General features: G+C 37.1%; 1 protein-coding gene across 3 annotated transcripts in view; it reads right to left on the reverse strand.

Annotated features, from left to right (window-relative positions):
- Positions 1 to 10,838, reverse strand: part of LOC143017824 (motile sperm domain-containing protein 2-like) — an 89,190-nt gene that overhangs the window by 51,922 nt on the left and 26,430 nt on the right. Inside the window, exon 1 of one of the 3 annotated variants that reach the window (XM_076172746.1) lies at positions 9,066 to 9,225. The exons of 1 other annotated variant lie outside the window; for it this stretch is intronic. Coding sequence is in view for 1 of the 2 variants with exons in the window: in XM_076172745.1 (XP_076028860.1) it covers positions 8,910 to 8,951 (42 nt within the window). In the remaining variant the exon portion in view is untranslated. Of the gene's footprint in view, positions 1 to 8,909; positions 8,967 to 9,065; positions 9,226 to 10,838 lie in introns of those variants that run through there. One more of the 3 variants, XM_076172745.1, reaches the window with a different exon arrangement.

The following is a 10,838-nucleotide window of genomic DNA, read 5'->3' on the forward strand; positions in this document are numbered from 1 at the left end:
ATTGGAGCCAATACAGAGCCTTGGGGTACTCCACTTATCATGTCTACCCATTTTGAGTTTTTTTCTCTAAGTATCACTCTCATTTTTCTTCCTTTCAAGAAGTCTCCCATCCATTCCAATAATTTTCCTTGTATTCCACCTATTAGTTAAATTTTTCTTTGTAGTTTTTTGTGTGGTACTTTGTCAAAGGTCTTTTGTAGGTCCAGGAAGGCACAATCTGCCCAGCCATCTCTTTCTTGTATTATGTCTAGCAATCTTGAGTAAAAGCATATTAAGTTTGTAGTACATGATCTTCCATTTCTAAATCCAAATTGGTTGGGGTTTAATATTTTGTTCTTTTCCAAGTGTTTAGTCCATTTGTTTTTAATAACTCTCTTGCATATTTTAGCAATTGTGCTTGTCAGGGATACTGGTCTATAATTTGTTGGATTTCCTTTGTCTCCTCCCTTATATATTGGTACAATATTAGCATTCTTCCAGTCTTGTGGTACTTTTCCTTCTTTGAGTGAGTCAATTATCTTGTGTATTTTGTCCGTGAGTTCATCTATACATTCTTTTAGCAGTTTGCTATTCTGTCTGGGTCATGTGACTTTCTGACATCGAGTTTCTTTATTTGGTCCCTTATTTCTTTCATTTTGGGGGATCCTTCCTGGTGACTATCATTCCACAATTGTGAGCTTTCAATTGTAAAAACAGACTTAAAGTGTCTGGTCATTACTTTGGCCATCTCTACATCTTCTGTGTATTCTTGATTTCCTTCATGCAGTTTTATTCTTTTGTTTTTGTCTTTTAGTTTGTCATTTACATATTTGTAGAACAGTTTAGGTTGATCTTTGCATTTTGGTATTATATCTTTTTCGTAGTTTCTTTTTTTCTACATATTCATTTCTCAGTTTAATGTATATTTGCCATTTAGTCTCTTTTTTGTCCCTTTTCCATCTTTTCCAAGCTTTGTCTCTTTTGTCTTTAGCATTGCTACACCTTTTATTATACCACCACTTTATGTACTCCCTTTTTTGTTTCTGCTTAGGCACATATTTGTCTGTTCTCTCCTTATAAATTTCTTTGAAAATGTTCCATTTCTCTTCCGTCTTTGTTTCATCATTTGCAAATTTTTCCCAACAGGCATTTTGGAAAAATTTCCTAAGTTTTACAAAATCAGTTTTGTTGTACATCAGTCTTCCTTCTCTATGTTTCTCATTCCTTCTTACCACATTTGTTCCTTAAGTTCGATGTCTATTAGTATGTGGTCACTTCCCAATTGGTGTTTTAAAATTTATTTCCTCTACTATTTCTGGTTCAGTGGTGAATAACAAATCTAGTCTTGATAGTTCTTCATTTTGTCTAAATCTAATATTTTCAATAACCCATTGCGTTAATGTGTAATTTATGGTCATATCCAGTAGGACATTTCCCCAGAGTTCGTCTCCACCTCCCATAGTCAATTCTTCCCAATTTATTTCCTTTGTATTAAAGTCACCCATAATTACTATGTTTTCTTTGTATCTTCTAGTAATTTTGAGTGTTCGCTGTCAGTCCAGGTCTTAGTTTTTGGTGGCACATAAACAACTATAAACCTTCTACTTTTCATATTGCTGTTTTCGACCTTAACTGTGATGGTATGCATTTAACATCTCTAAGCATCCTTTTATTGCTTGTTAAAACCAGGTCTATCATCAATTTATCAATATAATTTTGTAACTCAGCATTGGATCTATACCATCTCCACTTGTGGCTATCTTGGTGTTTGTAAAATGTGTTCATGATAGCAAACCTATTTCTAACACAAAAATCAATCAAATTTTCATCCTCATTGTTTTTATCACCAATTCCGAAGGCGCCTATCACATTTTCCAACACAGTTCTATTAGTGCCCACATGTGCATTCAAATCACCCATAATTATCTTATCACCATTATCCACAGTAGCTGTGGTATCTATAACTCTTGGAAAAATTGCTCTTTTTCCTCTTGTGATCTTCCTTGGTGTGGTGCATACATTTGTATTAGTGAAATTTTGTTATCAGCCAATTTGATTGTAATGCTTATTATTCTCTCATTCACATAATCTATCTTTTCAATTTTGTCAATGAATTCAGGCTCAAGAACAAAAGCCACAGCATATTTTTTTCCACTTCCATTCCTTTGTATATCACCTGAAAGTTGCTATGCACTGTTTTCTTTCCTTCTCCAACCAATCTGGTTTCACACATGCCTAAAATATCTAATCTTTTCTCCATCACCATCTCTACCACTTCTTCAATTTTGTCATTCAGTGTTGTAGCATTTATAGTTGCCATGCGAATATTCCTTAGGGGTTTTCCAACACTGTTCAAGGGTCGTCTCCTTTGGGTCTGTCCATTCTGAGGCATCACTTGAGTTTCTTGAGCAAATTTACAACCACCAGTTTGCTAGGCCTGTCATGGCCATCTGGACTATTAATTAGTGTCATACCCATGTCGTGTGCTTCCTGAAGGTCACAGGTCTGCTTTCATCAGACCTGAGCAGGCACATGGTAGATTTGAGCTGCTGCACCTCTCCAAGGTTACATAGTCCCTTGTCCTAGTAGATGAAAGCTCTATGACTGCAGCACTTCCACAGCACAATTCCCAAAAACAACAAAATGTATACACTTAACAAACACAAAATAAAGCACAGAGTAATAACAGGGTGCACAAAAAATCACATGTACACAGAAACTAAAATCCTTCTCATAGAACATCACATGAAAATGATACATACATAGTTCTATGCTAAAACCATAAACACCATCCATCCCTCACAAATGCACCATCAGTTGAACATAAAAAAAAAAAAAAAATCCAACAGCTTATTTCTCATTTATAAACAGCCACCTGTACTACAAAATACATCCACATAAAAACACATTCACACTTGGATCACTACACAATCTCTTTAACTACTTTGGTACGATGACGCCTACTGTACATAGGCATCATGAGGTGTGAGTGGGTACACATGGATACCGGTGTCAGCTTCTTGATTATATTCTGTGAACTGTTTTGATGTTTTTTGTGTTTATTATTACTCAGAGTAAAAGAGAACAAGTAATACAGCAGTGACTTTATATTTCATAATGTGAGTAGTGTGATGCAAATTAAATATGGCAGTCGAGGCTGTGCGCAAGAATTTGAGTTGTAGTGAAGTGGTTAAGACTGGCCACCAAACTCATTACTCCACCAACAACCCCTAGAAAAATCTCTCTTAAGAGAAGTAAGAACCACATAAGCATGCTTACATTCAGTACACCATCCAGCATTATAACAGTATCAACACAGAACAGGTCTAGCCACAGAATCAAACTACCTTAAATACAATCACCACACTGAAGACACAGATCATCTCATTATACAGTGCCCCCACACTATCATTCACTAGACAACTACACAATATTTCTTCCCTAAGTGAATGATAGGCCAGTGAGTTTCCTGCAAGAGAGATATGTGACAACAGATTAACTGATTGGTTGAGGTGAATGTTGTTTTATTTTCCTGTTTTCTGGTGTCATGAGTGTGTCAAAGAAAGAAAGAAAAAAAAAAAAAAAAAAAAAAAAAAAAAACAGGACTGCCAACTCATCTTCATGGTACACCTAGTTGTTTCTTCATATTTTACCATTTGCAAATATCTGCACTGTAAAAAATTTATTGTTTTGTAATAATTTTTCTTTTTCTCTTTGCTCATCTATTTCTTAACTTCCTTTCATAAGATTCTAAGTTTCATACATGCCCCTGACTTTACTTGAGCTTGCATTTCTTCTCAACCATGAGTTTAAATTGCAATACAGATGACTCATCTAAATTTGCTGATTATAATCCTCTGAAATAGTTGAAGATCATGCCTGGTTATCTGCTGTAACTCTGCAATATCAGCACACACTTTTTCATATGAGCCAATGACATAGAAACAGTTCCACACTATTACAACAGACAACACCCCAAAGTTTCTTCCCAAGGAGATTGTGGGAAGGACTGTGGACTATTACCAGCTACTATGGGGATTACAGATTTTCCACTTAGTGGTAGGGTTAATGAAAGATTATTATTGGGATGGTTTGGATGAATGGAAAGAATAAGTAAAAAAAAAAATTAGCAAAAGAGGTGTGGAAAGTAGAGGTGGATGAAGTGAACTTGAGGGGACGACTGAGGATGATAGATGAATGGGGTGAATGGGGCTTTGAGCAAGAGGATCTATTGAGCAAGGTAGAAAACAGTGGATAGGGGTGAGTGAAAGATGGTTGTGTATGCATGATATTTTGATGCAGCCCAAAGGGATTTCTCTTTGTCTTCTCTATTTTTCACACAAGGGGACAGGGAGGAGGGTCACCGTGTGAGTGAAGCAGTTCTACTCTGGATGTGCTGTGTCTTGCTGCATTGTTTCTGACCCAGGCAGTGGCCAGGAGACAGGGATGACCCTTCATCCATGAGAGCTAAGATAAGAGGGAAACATGAATGATGGATGGGAGTGGGTGCATGCCTGGACTTGGCTATCTCTCTATGAAGGGGGATGATGACGATAAAGATGTTCTCAAGCCTGTCTGGCTGAACAGTCCTGTCTCCTTGAGGAACACCATGACTGGAAGGGGGTTTTCCCATAAATCCTTTATAGAGTATATGCTGTGTTGTTGGTGTGTGCAATTGTATACAGTACAGTCTTCTATAATGTAATGAATAGCATGGAGTGAAATGTTACATTGTGGACTGATATCCACAATGCATTCATCCATCTGCCTCTGGCAATTTAGAAGGGCTGGATGGTGGCCACACTGTAGCCTGGCCAGGTGGACTTTGTCTTCTCGAGGGACAGAGGATTCTGATTGATGTATGAAGTAGTATGTTATCTTTCAGTCTGTCAATGGAACAGCGAGTGATATGATCATAGATATGCTTCTTGAGTTGTGTATCTGGTGGTTGTGGAGGAAGAGAAGAGAGTATTTGTGTGTGATATAGGTATCTGGGTGTTGTTTTGATGTTTCTTGGTATATGTGGGTGTTCTACCATGTGGTGTAGTGGGTGGGCTATATTTGTGGAGGATGCACCAAGTGTTTGTGCCTCTCATGTTAAGGCAATCCTTGACTTTGAGGATTTTCGTTTCATGGTCTGTAGGTGTTGTATTGGTGCAGCCTGTAATTATCTTTAAAGCTTTATTCTATATAGTCTGCAGGGTAATGTTTATGTCTCAGCGAGGTTAGAAGCTCATGTGGGGCTTGCATAATTCATCATTGAGTGTATATATTGTTTGTATATTGTCATGTTTTTTTTTCTTGTAGTGTCCAAATGTTGTACCTGCAAGTGATATGTGTTGAGTCTAGGTGTGCATTTTGTCTTTATGTTTGTGATCTGTTACTTGAATGGCATGGATATATCATATGTTATGCTAAAAATCTTAGGTGAGTGTGTGTTTGGTATGAGGATGTTGTTGATAAAGAGGCACAGTATGTATTTGTGATCTGCTGTCAAGTTGGTGAGAAATGTGGCTCTGGATCTGGTTGGGGATATTTTGAGTCTGTTTGTAGTGAACAGGTGTTGAGTGTGTCAAGGAATGGTTGTAGTATTTCTGTGGCTCTGTCTTTGTTACCATGTGTGCATGTATTTGTTATATAATCTGTGTAAGAACAGATTGGTATTTCTGAGGTGTGAGTATATTGTGCATGTATAAATTAAAAAGTGTGGAGGATAGGACAGAGCCCTGAAGCACTCCATTCCTAAAGTTTCTGGTGTGCAATGATTAGCCATTATATGACACATACATTTTTGCCTCCGAAATAACTGGCCAGCTATCTTTTAGTATTATTTTGCATGCCTGTGTTGTACATCTTGTTTGTGAGATTGTGTTGGGGGATGGCATCAAAACTTTACTAATGTCTAATGTTACAAGAAGTGTTCTATGTGGATGTATATCTGAATTGATGCCATCTAAACCTCTTTGTGTAAGGTCAATCAAAAGTGTTTGTGGAGTGTTGTGGTCTAAAACTGTGTTGTGATTTGGCAAGGGGGATATGTGGTGTGATGAGTTCTAGTATGAGGCATTCTATGACTTTGAAGGGGGTGAATAATAAATCAAGGAGTTCAACATGTCATCAGCAAACAACAACTGGCTCACTTCCCACTTCTCTCAATTTTCTTTAACCATCTCAAGTTACTTGTCCATTACCCTTGCCTTTACCCCTACCCCCTGCACAACCCCATCCATGTACACATTGAACAGCCATGGCAACATGACACATCCCTGATGCAGTCCCACCTTTACCTCAAACCACTCACTCTCTCCATTTCCCATTCTAACACAGGCTCTACTACTCTCGTAAAAACTCTTGACTGCCCTTAACAGCTTTCCCCCAATCCCATATATCTGCAAAACCTCCCACAGTGCCTTCCTATCTACCCTGTCATAAACCTTTTCCAAAGCCATAAGGCCTCAAAAAATCCTTACCTTTTGCTAATTTTTCTCAAATATCTGCATTACCACAAAAATCTGACCCATGCAACCACTGCCTTTTTTAAACCCACACTGTTCCTTACCAACTACTCCCTCTATTCCTCTCCTAATCCTCAATTAAAATCCTCCTAACTAAACTCAACAAAATGATCCCTCTGAAACTACTAGTCACATTTGTCCCCTTTTCTCTTGTAAAGCGGAACTATATGGGCACTCCTCCAGCACTCAACCCTCCCTTAGATACACATCAAACAACCTCACCTTTCAGTCCAAATATTATTGTACCTCTCTTCTTCAGACACTCCACATAACACCCATCATTTTCAGTACTTGCATCCCATATTTTTTTTCTTAATTTTACTCTTCCATCACTGTCATTTTCTTAGCACCTCCCACTAATCCCTCCCTATCCTCTTCCACATTCAACAGCTCTCTAAAATACTCTGCCCATCTTCCCCTTACTGCCACCTCTTCCATTAAGATATGTCCATCTGTGCCTTTTACTTTTTCTTCTCTACTTGACTCACCTCCCCTTCCTCTCTTAATTTCCTTCCAAAACATCTTTTTATTGCTTTCAAAATTTTCTGTCATACTCCTCCCCCATTTTGCCTCCTTTATCTTTTGTTTTGCTTTTCTTCTTTTTTCTTTATACCTCTTATATTTTTCTCTTGTCCTACTTTGCAACCAGTCTGTGAATGCTTGCTTCTTTTCTTCCACTACATTCCTTGCTTCATCATCCCACCCCTCACTACCCTTCCTTCTATTCCCTCCCATCCTCCTTGTCCCACATACCATTTTTGCACACCTTGTCACTAACACTTTGAAACACCCTCACTCCTCCTCTATCCTTCACTCCTCTCTCTGCTTCTCCTTGTACTCCTGTTCCTTTTCCTTCTCATCTAAACATTTTGCTCTAAGCACCTCTCTACCTTCTGCCCTTTTCCTTTTTCTCCACCTATCTTAAACTATCTCAACTTATCTTCTACCAAAAAATTATCTGATATTTCCCCACTCTCTCCCAAATATCACACCATCTACAATGACCTTCCACCTCCACCACGCAACACTTTCACACTAAAGCACATAAAACAAGTACTCCAAGGCTGACCATCAAACATCCTTCTCCATCAAACCCCTCCTGACATTAGCTCCTTAGAAAAATCTCTCAAGAGGCAAGAACCACACTATCACAACTGTGTTCACATAACCAGGATTTCCAGTGAATGGGAAGCGTGGTGATGAAGGATGCATGTTTTGTTGCGACATGTCATGTCGACACCAATATTGTAAATCCTCCTCCTCACTTGAGAGAGAATGGCCATCGTAAGATGAACTTGCACTCTCATCTGATGTATCCAAGCTTCTAATTGAAGCTTCATATTCATTCTCATCTTTTAAATTTGACATCTGGCCATAATTGATTAAAAAACAAAACGAGTATATGCTCAAAACCCATCAGTCTGGTTCATTTGAATGATACCTTGTCACTAACAAATGCATCCCAAGGTGGAAGAGACAAAGCTACCAGATGTATGATTCAATGCGTATACTCATTTATGCCAATTCAACGTTTAGACTCGTATGTCTGTTTTTGAAACACTGTGTTAAGATGAGTTTACTTGTTGCACTCTGAAAAAGGAAAATTGGGTGAGGACGAGTTTATTCATCCTTGCTGTGTAAGGGGTTAAAGTACAATAAATTAATTTATTCTAACCTAACTTAACCTGTATTTAGTAATGTGGTATCTGTTATTCTAGATGTCATTATGGTTGTCGTCATCACGTGCACTTCTTCAACCTCTGCATCTATCAAAATAGTCTCAAGAAGTCACCACATCTCTATTTGTTCGTGAATCACTTTTAGCAACTATTTCTATTATTGATTTCCACCAAGAAAAACATTTATATTACATTGATGTGTTATGATTTACAAAATTGATATCTTCTAATGCTATATCACGTAGATGTGCACTTCTAAAAGTTTACCATTTGTATTAAAAAAAATTATATATGTAGAGACAACACTTTTAACAATGGTTGTCAGTAATCTAAAAAATTTCATTATGTCTCCTATAAATCCACTCATTTTTCCTAGTACCAAGAATCAACAAACCAGTATATATCCTGTCCACAAATTAGATGAATGTCTGACTTCCAGCAGAGAAAGATGACAAAATAAACTTAAAACCTGTTTTGTTTAGGATAGTTTTAACTATACACATGCTTAGTTTGAATGTCTAATTTATCACCTGTATTTCAAGAATGCTGCTCCTGTAGTCTAATAATGAACAGTGAGTGTTGAAGTCACATCCCTTGAAATGTAAGCTCTGGTTGACCTTCAAACATAGCAAAAACTACCTATACAGGAAATTACACAAGAAACAAGACCGAAAAAATATATACCTCCACCATTCCCTTATTTTTATAACGCCTCATATTTCCAGGTTTACCTTACCAAAGCCTTGATGTGATATGTGAAGGTCCTCAGTTCTACCATGAAAATTCACTGTACTATATACCACTTTTTTATGGAGTCCATACAAATCATGAAGGCACACCGCTCGCCATCACACACAATACGACAGGAAAGGGAACTTCCTCATTATCTTACCTCTCAAAAAGAAATCAACTTGAGGTATATCGTTTACCTCACGAAATAACGTGTCAGTGCGATCAATGCTGTCGTTCTACGATTACACTAACTAACTGAACCTTCTTATCTCCAACCCGCACCTCCAGCATTATTACCAACATAAACAACAACAGCAACAGTGTCTATCAGCTGATTGAGACCTGAGATTCTTGTAAATTCTGTGAAAAATGAAATGATTGGATAAATTTTGTTATAATACTTATGTTAATTGTATTTTTATTTTAAATGTACAGAAGGCAAATATAGAAACAAATGTTATATAGTTTGGTCGTGAGTTTTACTGTAATTGTGCTGAATACCGATTTCGTTTGCAAACAAACGCGCGTTTTGCAAAAAGCTTTGCAATCTTTGCATTGAAATGGTGTATTTTCAGCAACTTACAAAAGTTTATTCCTGGACTATTACATTTTATGATTTTTTCTAGACTTTTCATTGTATATGTGATTTTTGGTAATAAGTTTACTTCATTCGTCATTTGAAGGTAATTTTGCCACCACAGAAATAGGAATAGTTGCATAGGCCTACATATCAGTGATATTACCGAGGGACATTAGAAACACACGAATCAATATATTTTGTAAAATGACTCATATAAAAAATATCTGAATCTGACTTGGAAAGTTTTATTAAAAAATATTAATACGTGTATCCATCATGATTTCATCATTCTTGGTGGGCTTCCCATAACTAGCTTTGATCCCAGTAGGAAGCCATATACTGTATATAGCTTGATAGTCTGGGCCCTGGGGGAAGGGGAGAGGGGTAAGACTGGGCATTTAACCCCCCACACCTCCAGACAAAGTTGTAGTGATCTGGATTTTACAAAACTAATTGTACATTGTAACCTAGTGCACCTTCAACATGCAAATATAATGTGTAATATTTTTTTGAATAAACTGTTAAATTGAATTGAAAAAATGGGTATAATTTGAATTTCTTATACTGCCTTTTTGTTTTGTTTTCAGACTGTTGATATAATTTTGTCTAATAAAGACTAAAGAAAGGTTCTTAGTATTCTTAATACCACAAACAACCAGCTGCATAATTCACGCGCTTTGTAGTGCTAGAAACTAGTGAACATGTAGAATGCTCTAGTTAGAAAATAGTCCGATTTTTTTTACGTAAAGACCAGAAGAAAATGGTGTATGTTCATAGTGTTATTTTCCCACAGAGAAAAATCCTGCAAACGCCCATGCCGTATATAGTATTGATGCAGTATATGCTGAGAGCAAACGACAACGGAATAGATGGGAAGAACACCATGCGCAGCTATAGATAATTAATGATCATGATCCTAGTGGTAAGAACAGTGAGCATAAAAAATATATTAAGTACGCCCAGGAAAATTCAGCAGTATTCTTCCATACTGCTGAATTAAATCACCGTATGGACTGGGACAGGACTGATTTACTTTACAAATCACATTGTAACTACAGAGGAAAATGTGCTGAGTCTTCCCTGATCAAACAACTACCTAATTTTAATACTTCAAAAGAACAATGGTCCCCCGACGCCATTATCAATTTGGCTATCAACAATATTATATGCCAAGTTGTCTGCCCAGACCCCCTCTTGTATCTCCTCTAACCATAAGCTAACCCTTCCTTTGTAAAACCACGCTGAAGAGAATCAAAGTTAGTGATCGCAATATACGTATCTTTATATATCTTTCTGTTCTCCGATAATGGGATACTCAGTATATATATACATATATATATATATATATATATA

This window comes from Oratosquilla oratoria, chromosome 33, assembly GCF_046742065.1.
Source record: "Oratosquilla oratoria isolate Oo_2021 chromosome 33, ASM4674206v1, whole genome shotgun sequence".
Classification (NCBI taxonomy): Eukaryota; Metazoa; Arthropoda; class Malacostraca; order Stomatopoda; family Squillidae; genus Oratosquilla; species Oratosquilla oratoria.